General features: G+C 44.9%; 1 protein-coding gene across 1 annotated transcript; it reads right to left on the bottom strand.

Moving 5' to 3' along the window:
* Positions 1-3,823: 3,823 nt before the first annotated feature.
* On the bottom strand, positions 3,824-7,785 carry LOC137314882 (pancreatic progenitor cell differentiation and proliferation factor-like protein). The gene is made up of 5 exons (XM_067979917.1): positions 7,558-7,785; positions 7,286-7,406; positions 5,913-5,996; positions 5,729-5,825; positions 3,824-5,217 (listed from the first exon to the last, which is right to left on the bottom strand). Exons 2-5 carry the CDS (start codon positions 7,341-7,343, stop codon positions 5,205-5,207), a joined length of 252 nt encoding a protein of 83 aa, XP_067836018.1. The 5' UTR covers positions 7,344-7,406; positions 7,558-7,785; the 3' UTR covers positions 3,824-5,204.
* Positions 7,786-12,869: the final 5,084 nt, after the last annotated feature.

The raw sequence follows: 12,869 nt of genomic DNA, 5'->3' as shown, positions 1-12,869 counted from the left end.
GCTCTAACAACACTCAAAAAGCTCGACACCATCCAGGACAAAGCAGCCCGCTTGATTGGCACCCCATCTACCACCCTAAACATTCACTCCCTTCACCACCGGCGCACCGTGGCTGCAGTGTGTACCATCTACAGGATGCTCTGCAGAAACTTGCCAAGGCTTCTTTGACAGCACCTCCCAAACCCGTGACCTTACCACCTAGAAAGACAAGGGTAGCAGGCACATGGGAACAACACCACCTGCAGGTTCCCCTCCAAGTCACACACCATCCCAACTTGGAAATATATCGCCGTTCCTTCATCGTCGCTGGGTCAAATTCCTGGAACTCCCTTCATAACAGCATTGTGGGAGAACCTTCACCACACGGACTATTGCTGTTCAAGAAGACGGCTCACCACCACTTTGTCAAGGGCAATTAGGGATGGGCAATAAATGCTGGCCTTGCCAGTGACGCCCACATCCCATGAGCGAATAAAAAAAATATATAAACTAGAGGGCACAACTGTAATTGGGATACAGGAACAGAAAGATCTGGGTGTATATGTGCACAAATCATTGAAGGTGGCAGAGCAGGTTGAGAAAGCGGTTAAAAAAGCATACGGGATCCTGGACTTTATAAATAGAGGCATAGAGTACAAAAGTATGGAAGTCATGATGAACCTTGAGAAAATACTGGTTCGGCCACAACTAGAGTATTGTGTCCAGTTCTGGGCACCGCACTTCAGGAAAGATGTGAAGGCCTTAGAGAAGGTGCAGAAGAGATTTATTAGAATGATCCAGGAATGAGGGACTTTACTTAAGTGGATAGACTGGAGAAGCTGGGGTTGTTCTCCTTGGAGCAGAGACGGTTGCAAGGAGATTTGATAGAGGTATTCAAAATCATGAAGGGTCTAGACAGAGTAGATAGAGAGAAACTGTTCCCACTGGCGGAAGGGTCAAGAACCAGAGGACATAGATTTAAGGTGATTGGCAAAAGAACCAAAGGTGACATGAGGAAAAACTTTTTTACACAGCGAGTGATTAGGATCTGGAATGCACTGCCCGAGGGGGTGGTGGAGGCAGATTCAATCATGGCCTTCAAAAGGGAACTGGATAAGTACTTGAAAGGAAAAATTTGCAGGGCCATGGGGATAGGACGGGGGGGTGGGACTAGCTGGATTGCTCTTGCATAGAGCCGGCACAGACTCGATGGGCCGAATGGCCTCCTTCCGTGCTGAAATCTTTCGATGATTCTATGTTCTCGTTAGAGCAGAGAAGGTTGCGAGGAGATTTGATGGAAGTGTTCAAAATCATGAAGGGTTTGGATAAAGTAAATAAAGAGAAACTGTTCCCATTGGCGGAAGGGTCGAGAACCAGGGGACACAGATTTAAAGTGATTGGCAAAAGATCCAAAGGCGACATGAAGAAAAACTTATTTACGCAGTGAGTAGTTGTGATCTGGAATGCAGCCCCTGAAAGGGTGGTGGGAGCAGATTCAATCGTGCACCAATGTTAAGCTAACTGGTCTTTAGTTCCCTGGACTTGTTCTATCTCCCTTTTCAAATATAGAAATAATATTATCTGTCTGCCAGTCCACTGGCACTTTTCCCTTTTCTAATGAATTGTTATATATGTAGTAGTGCCTGTGCTATCTCCTCCCTAACTTTTTTTAATATTCGCAGATTCATTCCATCCGGACCAGGAGTCTTTTTCTCCCCAAGTTTGATTAGTTTATCAATTATCTCCCCCCTTTCTATCTTAAATGTTTTAATATCATTTTCAATCTCTTCTTCTAATGTCCTGAAGACCAGTTAGAAGTCCTGCAAATTTTTTCCCTTCAAGTATTTATTGAATTCCTTTTTGAAAGCCACGATTGAATCTGCTTCCACCACCCTTTCAGGAGGTGCATTCCAGATCATAACTACTCACTGCGTAAAAAAGTTTTTCCTCATGTCGCCTTTGGATCTTTTGCCAATCACCTTAAATCTGTGTCCTCTTGTTCTTGTCCCTTCCGCCAATGGGAACAGTTTCTCTTTATTTACTTTATCCAAACCCTTCATGATTTTGAACACTTTTATCAAATCTCCTCTCAACTTTCTCTGCTTTAATGAGAACATAGAATCATAGAAAGGTTACAGCATGGAAGGAGGCCATTCGGCCCATCAAGTCCACGCCGCCTCTATGCAAGAGCAATCCAGCTAGTCCCACTCCCCCGCCCTATCCTCATAGCCCTGCAATTTTTTTCCTTTCAAGTTAGTCTCCCTAATAAATAAGGAGCCAAAGTAACTATTCAATATTTTTGCCATTTCTCTATCATTACCTGTGAGTTTATCATGTGCTTCCCTTAGTGGTCCTATCCCTATTCTGATTTTTCTTTTGTTACTCATGTGTCTGTAGAATACTTTACTAATTATTTTTCTATTCCATGATAATTTAATTTTGTCGTTCCTCTTTGCTTTCCTAATTGTTTTTTTTGACTTCTTTCCTAATCTCTTTGTATTTTCTTTTGTCATCCTCTCCCTTGTTGTCTATGTACTTAGAATATGCCTTTTTCTTTAGTTTCAATTTTGCCCTTATTTCTTTATTCATCCATGTTGTGTCATTACTGGCTAGTTTTTTTCTTGCTTTTTAGTGGGATATATTTCTCCTGAACTCTATTGATCACTGTTTTGAACATTTCCCATTGCTGTCTTATTTCTTTGTCTGTCCATTTTTTTTTCCAGTTTACCTGCCCTAGTTCCATTCTTATCCCCTCAAAATTAGCTTTTTTTCATTCTGTTACTTTGATCTGTGTCTTACTTATGTCATTCTCAATCATTATTTGAAACCTTCTTAAGTTATGATCACTATTGCCTAGATGTTCCCCTATGCTTACTTCTATCTGTTCTGGTTCATTTCCCATTATTAGGTCCAGCAGCGATTCCTCTCTTGTTGGGCTTCTCACATTCTGGTTAAGAAAGGAGTCATGTACATGCTGTTAAATCTCCATTCCCTTTTTTCCTCTCCCTACCTCTTCTTGCCAGTTTATTTGGGGGTAGTTGAAATCTCCCATGATTATCATTCTATATGTTTTAATCATTTCATAGATTTGTCTACATATTTCATCCTCCACTTCCCTTCCACTATTAGGTGGTCTGTAGAATATACCCAATTAATGTGATCGATCCCTTCTTATCCTTTGTCTCAATCCATATGGAATCTGTTTCTATCTTAATGTTAATGTCCCTTTTTTCTACTGCCATAATATTGTCTCTAATCATTGCAGCTACCCCAACCCCTCCCCCCAACCACACTTCTTCCCTCCCTATCCTTTCTAAATACGTGTTATATTCTGCGATATTTAACGGTCAGTCCTGTTCCTTATGTAACCATGTTTCAGTTATCCCTACCACATCAGGCTCCTCGCTATGAATTATTGCCTCCAGTTCCCCTGTTTTCAATCAGATGCTGTGCACATTGCTGTACAGGCAATTTAATTTGTTTTTAGTAATTGTTCTCCTCTCTTTGTTTTTAACCAGTCATTTTGTACTTTTGTTCTATAACTGTATTTGTTCGCTGACTGTTTATGTTACCCTTATTCCTAACCTTTGCTTTCATTTCCTATATCTTTTTTCTTCAGACTTATGTTACCTTCCCCAGATCCCTCCCCCAATGCAGACTTGATGAGCCAAATGCCTGTTTGTGTTGTAACAGTCTATGATAGGGCTTTGAAAAAGAATCATAGAAATTACAGTGTTAAAAGAGGCCAATCAGCCCACTGCATCTGTGCCGATGCTGGCTCTTCAACTGAAGCTATCTTCTCTAATCTGATTTGAGTAACAATAAGACCCATGAACCACAGAAGTTTGTAAAAAGTCCATTTATTATTATTAAAAAAGTATAAAAAGTTCCACAATTATTTCAGTAGAGTAACACAACAGCAGGTAAATTTAATGAATTAGTGCCCCCGATGCAGAAGTTGTCACACCAGGGTACGTCAGGAATTCGGGAGCAGGGATCCATAGTATTCCTTCCATTAATTTAAGTGGACACAAAACTATTATTGAAGCTCTGCTCTGGGAGCACTAAAGCTGTAAATTTTTCCCATGGATGTATGTCCAGCACAGGTTGTAAATTTTGTATTCTCAGAGAACGACAACGGGGGTAAAATTCAACTATGGTGGGGGCGGAAAACTGGCAGTATCTGATCAGCCTCCCGTTATACACCCTGCCCTATTTCTTTCCAATTGATAATTCAATTCAATAATGCTAGTTTTCTGCCCCCACCAAAGTTGAAAGTTACCCCCAATGGATAATTAAAATACGCAGGTCTAATCTTCAACAGGGAAGAAAACCATGTACAAAAAGACAAACATTTTTGCTCAGATTTTTACATACTGTATTTTGAAATCTAGTGCATCAATATACAAGAAAGTAAGCATCACGTAAGGGGTGAAATTCCTTCCATTGAAGTCAACCGGAGTACAAAACAGAATTTCTCACTTTGCACTCATACCAACTTTTGCACTAAGATTATCCACAGAAAGAACTGTATCCCCTTAGTGTCTCTTGGCACAAAAATAATGCAATACTTATTACTTTACTTTATTTCAACCAAATTCAGTTCTGCTCTATGTTCCCACTGCAATGTAAAAAGAAAGTTTGCTTACACTTGATGGGCTATGGTCACCCTCGCTCAGAAGCATGCCCCTTAATAGGCAACTCAAGAACAGGCTTAATACTTAATATATGATTAGTCCATAGCAAACAAATGAAGAAGTATAATTATCAAATCCAAATGTGAAAAACTCTGTCAGTACACTGCTAGATTGAGACATCATCCAATTGCTTAACCATGTCAACATTTGTTTCTGCACTCCAAAAGAATTATCCTGAGTTGAACCAAATATTGAAAAAATATTTAATTTAATCAAAGACACCACAAACCCTTGAGTTTTTGAAACTGGTGTTTCCCCTCCCTCTCTAAATCTAAACACTCATGTTTTTAGATTATCGATGTGCTCCTTGGTAAATCACCTTGGTCAGTTGAAGAACGATTAAATAGCAGCACACTGTTGATGGAAATATCACTTGCTTGTCGAGATGGGTGTCAGTTCTTTCATGGCAGTTCAATGTTCGACCACTGCAAACTCCAATCAATTTCCTGAGCCAGTAGCAGCAAACTACCAAATACTGTGGACTAAAATCTAATCCACAGAAATCAAATGTCCAAGAATCACCTTTGATCAACGATGACCACTGTCAAAAAGAAACAGTTCAAACTCTTAAAAAAGAAGAGAGTTTATTCACTTTGTTGCGATCAATATTACAATCTCAATGCCTCATTAATGATTACTCTATTTGAGACATTCTCTAGTATAACAACAGTGAGGAAATAGTGAGAGGGAAAGAATTTTGGGGGGCGAATTTTCTTGAAACTGCTCCTGCTCTATGGAAATTCCCAGCCCTTGTTTATGTACATAAATGTCAGTTATATTTACTTAGGTTCTCAGGCAGTTTAGTAATCTGGAAAAGACTTTGGAAACCCCCTCTGAAGAGATCAAACTGCACTTGTATGCACTTAAATTTCCTTCAGTAAAAGAGGGGGTAATTTTGACTTTGGCCGATAGTGTAAAACAGGCGATATCAGATCTGCTGCTTGTTATACATCTCTCCTGATTTAAATATATCCCATTATCGCCAGTTTTACATTATCGCCCAAAGTCAAAATTACCATCAGAGCTCTTAAAAGTTTATGAAGTATTCCTACCTTCCCGCAGATAGCTCAGTGTTAACAGGGTGATGAGCAGCCTCACAGTTCAGAAAGTTCTTTAACTGCCAACATTTCTCCAATGTAAGAACAAATCCTGAGCACAGAAGGAAAAACAAATGATGAACTGAAAAGCAAGAGAAGGAAATGATCACAACTCAGTTTTAACAGCTTTCATTATTACCATGATGGGGCTTTTCATGCTCCATGGCATTCTCCAAACAACATGAACCATTGGACGTCACACCTGATGTGGAATTATGTCGAGCTGGAAAGAAATAAGAAAATTAAAAAGGTAAAAATGTAACTTTCCAGAAACATAAGATTCATTGCAGAAATACAAGACTTATAAATATTACATCCATTATGCCCAAATCTGCCTGATCTCTCATGTTTAAAACTCCCCCAGGTCCCACTGTGCCCCATTAAAATATATTTCACTGCCCCCACTCATTAACAAGAGTAGGTGAGGGGATGATATCGACCATGTAGGACTATCCCAGTCTCCACCATGGTCTGAAATTATTCTATTTCAGAGGGCCTACAGTATTTCCCTACAGCATTTCCCAATGTTCACTCACAGCAAGGTCAATAAAAAGCAGCACTGTATAACTATAGAGCCACCAATGGGTAGCTGATAGGACTGACATCTGCAGCAGCAGAAGCACTGGAAAACACCAGAACAACACCATTATCAATCCATAAAATTAACTCCCAGGTTTCAAGCATCACCACCTTGGAGTGCATATACATAAACCTGGAGACCACATCGGAATCTTAATACATTAATTTAGAGAGGGGGAAATAAAAGCTAAAAATATGCACTCTTATTACATTGGCATCACACCCCCCACATTAGGGAGCTCGGAGGCAAGCTCAGCTCCCAGAACTGTAGAACACCATTTTGATATCCTGGTATGGTTGGGGTTGCCACTTTTTGCCAAACCCAAAACAGTCATTGGCAGTATCCATACCTGTGGTCTCTTTTAATGGTACACTTTAAGTATGACATAAATTGTAGCAAATCAACACGAATTTCAAGTTTGTGCAATCTCAGGCTAGATCATCATAGGATGCTGAGAGGAGCTGCACCTTCTTCCAAAATAATGCTACCATTCCACAGAAGTGAAAAAATGACTTGTCTGCTTTACAATTTAGACTTTCTGGGCAAGGCACTCAAAAACTGGACAGGTGATAACTAAATATGGTGGAAAGTTCACTGCTACAATATGTTTGTAGTGTTTTTAAATAAACAGCACATTTAAAAAATGCAAGTAATCTCATTCATGCAACAGGCATAAAAACACCACCGAAAAGTCCATATGCTTTTCGGTGGTAATTTTTCGCTTTCAGACATATAAAACTTGATCAACTCTCGGTTAAAGTTCTCATACCAAAAGAAAAACTAACATTCAACTCTACTTGGCGTAGAGTAGCTGGCAAATTCACCCAAGCTTACAAGAAAATTGATACTTTAAAAATCAGTGGCTAGATTTGGTAATCCTGTATGCCCGTTTGCAAACTTAATACCAATTGCGGATTTTTTCAAACACTTACTTCTATAATACTGATTCCGTGCTGCAAGTAGGCAGCCAGCTGAAGGAACAGATGCCATGGCGATAGAAGGAAGAGGGCTGAACTTGGAGGATTCCCCTGGTGACTCGAGTGGGGTCGGATCCTGAAAACAATAAAACAAAAACACTGAACCAAATTCTAAAACTACTGCTTGAAACGCACATAGACTCAACTGGCAACTCAATTAAACACATGCTATCAAAGAGATGGCAATAAACAAAACCCAGGATTGAAATGCTAATTATTGTACTTACACTTGTTGGGACACAGAGCGAGGAGGGTTCACTGAATCGTGCACCGATGACTTTGTCCTTTGACAAAAAGTTTCCTTGCACTAAGCAGCGACTGACTGTGCCTCGCTGTTGTGGAGCTGCCTTTTATAGGGGCTGATTCACACACTGATTCATTATGCATTGGGCACTGTGCCGTGTATATGGTGTGTGTGTGTGTGTGCGGTGTGACACGTTCACGCAGTACGTTTAGTCCCAGCCCGCTGAAAGCACACAGAAACAACCAGTTCAGACCAGATATAGCAGGATGTGGAGCTCCAGCCAAGCAGGAAAATGCAATGAGCTCAGAGTCCGAGTCACCAAAGCCGGAGCACGGCGGGGCTGCGAGTGAACGGGAACAGGAAAAAAAGTTTGCTCAGTCATCGGGCGTTTCATTTTCCCACTCGTCCTTATTTACATTTCACTGGTTTCCGGCTATGACTCTGGAGCCCCTTGAATAGAAACCGTAATAAGAATAAACTAGCTGGAATGATCAGCCCCGTTTATTTAAGATGTGCGCAGAGTAAGATGTGGTTAGTAACAAGAGGGAGGGAGGAGTGCGGATCGTGCCCCTCTAATCTGATGCAAACTGACTAACCTCACTTGCAATATTCAGCAACTTGATGGTTACGTCAGTTCGGGAGCCCATTCAGTCTGAAGACGCAATAGTTGGCCTAGTGAATCATAGAATGATACAGCACAGAAGGAGGCCATTCGGCCCGTCGTGTCCGTGCTGCCTCTTTCAAAGAGCTATCCAATTTGTCCCATTCCCCTGTTCTTTCCCCATAGCCTTGCAAATTTTCCCCTTCAAATATTTATCCAATTCCTTTTCGAAAGTTATTTTAGAATCTACTTCCCTTTCAGGCAGTGCGTTTCAGATCATAACAACTCACTGGGGAAAGGGATTTCTCCTCATCTCACCTCTGGTTCTTTTGCCAATTAGCTTAAATGTATGTTCCCTGGTTACCGACCCTTCTGCCACCGGGAACAGTTTCTCTTTATTTACTCTATAAAAACCCTTCATGATTTTGAACACCTATTAAATCGCCCCTTAACCTCTTTAAGGGGAACAACCCCAGTTCCTCTAGTCTCTCCGCATCACTGGTACCATCCTAGTAAATCTCCTTTGCATCTTCTCTAAGGCCTTGACAGCCTTCCTAAAGTGTGGTGCTCAGAATTGGACACAATACTCCAGCTGGGGCCTAACCAGTGATCTACAAAGGCTTAGCATAACTGCCTTGCTTTTGAACTCTATGCCGCTGTTTATAAAGCCAAGGATCCCGTATGCTTTTTTAACAGCCTTCTCAACTTGTCCTGCCACCTTCAAAGATTTGTGTATATATACCCCCAGGTCTCTCTATTCCTGCACCCTTTTTAAAATTGTACCATTTAGCCTATATTGCCTCCTCATCGTTACTACCAAAATGCATTACTTCACACTTCTCTGCATTAAATTGCATCTGCCATGTGCCCATTTCACCAGTCTGACTATGTCCTCCTGAAGTTTGTTACTATCCTCCTTCAGTAATGTAGATGAAATATATAATAAACTATTAATTCCAGATGGCTGTTAAATGTTAGTGCCAATCATGACTCGTAAAAACGACACAGGTAGCAATTTAGACACACTGGCAGAGAGTTTTTGCCACTGTCTACCTGGTTTTTGGGGGCTAATAGGCAGGCAGTGGTAGGAAATGAGTTGGGGATCTGTTACGAAAGCAAAATACTACGGATGCGGGAAGTCTAAAATTTAATAAAAGAAAATGCTGGAAACACTCCAGGTCAGGCAGCATCTGTGGAGAGAGAAACAGAGTTAATGGGCCCGATATTAGGAGGGCCGCAGGTTCTCAGCGGGGGGTCGACTGGGCGCGTGGGTAACGCACCCGGTGAAATCAGGGTGCTCCGCACGGAATCGCAGGCTAATTGGAGCCACTTACCTTTGCTTCCGGGTTTCGCGCTGGAAAGCTGCGCAGCGGGCGGACTGCGCAGGCGCAGCAAAGTCTGTCAGCTGGAGGAGCCCTATTTAAAGGGGCAGTCCACCAATGCTCCTCCTACAGCAAACAACCAATTCTGAACCATGGAGCAGGCCAGAGGAAAGGTTGCCCCAAAATTTTCGGACTCCTCACTCCAGGTGCTGCTGGATTGGGTGAGGAGGAGGAGGGAAATCCTTTTCCCATCCGATGGGAGGAGGTGTCCTCCCTCCACCACGAAGAAGGCCTGGCTGGAGGTGGCCAAAGAGGTCACCAGCAGCGGCAATGTGCCACAAACCTGGGTCCAGTGCAGGAAGAGATTTAATGACCTAATCAGGTCAGCCAATGTGAGTATACTTACGCATTCTCCCACACTCCGTCTTCCACATCACCTCCACCACCACACAACCCCTTCTGCACTGCCACCACAACGCTCTCGCATCACTCCTCACATCCACTCAACCATCATCCTCACCTTGCGTGCACGTACTCACCGCCCCTGTCCCCATTCGAACGGGTCACCATGCAACCATCACTCAATCACGCCTCTGTGTTTTGCCTTGATAGGAGAAGAGATGCCAGAACACCTGGGAGAGGTCAAGGACGGGAGTGGGCCCGCCACACCAGGTGGCACTAACAGACGCGGAGCAGCAGGCGCTGGAGATCAGCCGCACGCTGGAATGCCTGTCCGTGGCGGATGCCGAGGCTGGGATTGCACAAGCCACTGGTGACAGAAAGCTAACACTCAGCACTCATGATAGCGAATCATCTTAGCATCACTTGGCATCTGCAGCACCTCAACATCTGTCCACATGCCTAATATTGCTTTCTGTTCGTTTGCAGGCCCATCTGCGAGCACCGTGACCGTGGAGGGCGATTCCTCAGAGGACTGGCCGGCCTCTGAGGGTCCATCGTCACATCTGAGCCTTGCATCCGCCAGCGCAGATACACACTCCTCGGTGGGTCCCCGTCCTCACTTAGTTGGGCTTGCACATGGTGAGTCACCACGCACATGTGAGCACGAGCAGACCCTGGTGGCAGGGGCAGCCGTGGAGAGTCCGTGTCGGTGGGAACACTCTTCTCCAGGTTCTGCTCAGCTGGACCCAGATGCTGAACCCTGGGGGCCAGCCGTGAAAAGGAGAGTCATCGAGGGGCAGCAGCACATTGCCAAGGTGCTGGAACAGGTGCCACGCACACTCTCCACAATCGCGCAGAGGATGGAGGAGTCCAACTCCTACATGAGGGGAATGGTGGCACAGGTACAGGAGGGTAGCTCCGAGATAGTGTCGCAGGGACGTGAAGGCATCTCTGAGATAGTGTCGCAGGTAGGTGCGGGAATGTCTGCGATGGAGGAAAGGCTAGCCTCCCTCAAGCATCAAGCATGGCTCAACAATAAGTCCATTCAGGCCCTGACAACGGCCGTTCAGATTCAGGGTGAGCAACATTCTGCCACCTTAAACAGGCTGACAGATACTTTACAAGTGGCCTTCCAGGGCCTCGCACAAGCTCTCCAAACTGCCGTCCAGCAGGGTGGAAGGAGTGATGTGGGCCTGGGCCAGGAGAGGGATGATGGTGAAAGGGGCCATGGAAGTGGGGACGCCACTCAAAGCCCTCCCACGTCTCACCCGTTGCCCCCCTCTCAACCAGTACCCGTAATGCTGCCTCCTCTCCAGGTGGTCGAGTCTGCCCCTGCACAGGTGCGGGTGGAGCAGTCTTTGGAGGAGCCCTCACGGGCACCGAAACCCAGAGGGCGTCGGCCCAAAGCATCTCATCGGTTAGGGCATGGACAAGAGCAACCTGCCACTACCTCTGCTGAAACCACAGGGTTACCACCACGTAGGGGTTCCCGGAAACACAAGGCGAAGGTTTTGTGAGCACAAAGGGAATGCACAAGGGTGTTTGACGATTTGTCATGTTTTTTATTTATATTTGTTTTCTGCCACATGCACAATAAATCCTGTTATTATCACCACGACTGCCACGTCTTGCCCATTCTTGACTGGCTTGTGGAATAGGTCCCTTTCATGGGGTTCACCATGAACACGCACACTTGATGCCACCCATTCCCATTAGGTCACTGCAGAGTGGGTGTAGGTGTATTTGCAGGGCCCTTTTGTGCAGACGACTGAGAGCCATCAGCGATGTCCCCGGTGGCACCCTGGAAGGATGAGGAGAAGTTGTTGGGGGCAGTGATAACTTTGACAGCGACAGGTAAGAAGATGGTGCTCGGGCCAGCCGGGAGCAGCTCGGCATGAAGGAGGGTGCAGATGTCCACGACTACATGTCGAGTGACTCTGAGCCTCCGTGTGCACTGCTGCTCAGTGAGGTCCAGGAAGCTGAGCCTCAGTCTGTTGACCCTGTGGCGAGGGTAGTGCCTTCTGCGATGCATCTCTCTCTGCCGTTGCCCTCCCTACTGCTGTGCAGGTGGATGTGTCACAGCACTGTGTTGTGGAGCTCCACGTGTCAGAGGTGGACGGCGTGGCCGGCGAGGCTGGTGATGTTGTTCGTCCTCCGAGGAGGTCATGACTGCAGCTACGGCGGCCGCCATCCGGAAGATATACGTTTGAGGGGGTCCGCAAGGTAGGTACATGTGTCTGGACACCGGGGTAAATGTGCAAGTTTGTGAATTTTATTGTTAGGAGGAGGGTGGTGGAGGCCAAACTTTGTCCAAAGTGACAGAGTGGCCTCCTGCAATGAGTGAGGGTCTCCCCCCCCACCCCCTCCACCTGTTAAATGGGCCTTTGCAGCTGCCACAGGCTGATGACTGCAACACGTCCATTTGAACTGGGAGTGTTTTCCCCAGTACAGGAAACAGTCTCAGTTCATTTCAAAATCCCAGCCCTCCTAAAATATCAGGTCAATCAGGCCTGTAAACAACCTGAAGTACCTGTTTAAGTACTTTAAGTGGCACCCTGCCGGCTTTAATTGCCAGCGGGAGTCCCACATGCGGGGGCTGCGCGCGCATGTCAGCGCGTCACTGGGGAACCCGGAAGTGGGCGGGTTGGAGCCGGGCTCCAGACCTGCCCTGGGAATCCCAGATTTTTGCAGCCCCCCCGCACGAACGCACCCGCCCGTGGGTGCGAAAATAGAGCCCAATGTTTCAGGTCGATGACCTCTCATTCAAAAGTGGGTGGACATCTGTTACATTGGGCACGCACCCCATTTTTTGCTATAATTTCCGGTGGTGGCAGAATTGCTGCCCATCTTTGGGGCAAGCGGTAGACCTAGTGAGGTCATACATCCCATTTTTTGTTATTTATGTCAAATCATAATAACACGAGTATAAAACGCGTCCAGGGTCTGCCGGGCACTACCTTGAAGTGGAAA

This window comes from Heptranchias perlo, chromosome 3 (assembly GCF_035084215.1).
Source record: "Heptranchias perlo isolate sHepPer1 chromosome 3, sHepPer1.hap1, whole genome shotgun sequence".
Classification (NCBI taxonomy): Eukaryota; Metazoa; Chordata; class Chondrichthyes; order Hexanchiformes; family Hexanchidae; genus Heptranchias; species Heptranchias perlo.
Note: the sequence above shows the minus strand (reverse complement) of the source record. Positions and strands in the feature narration are given on the sequence as shown.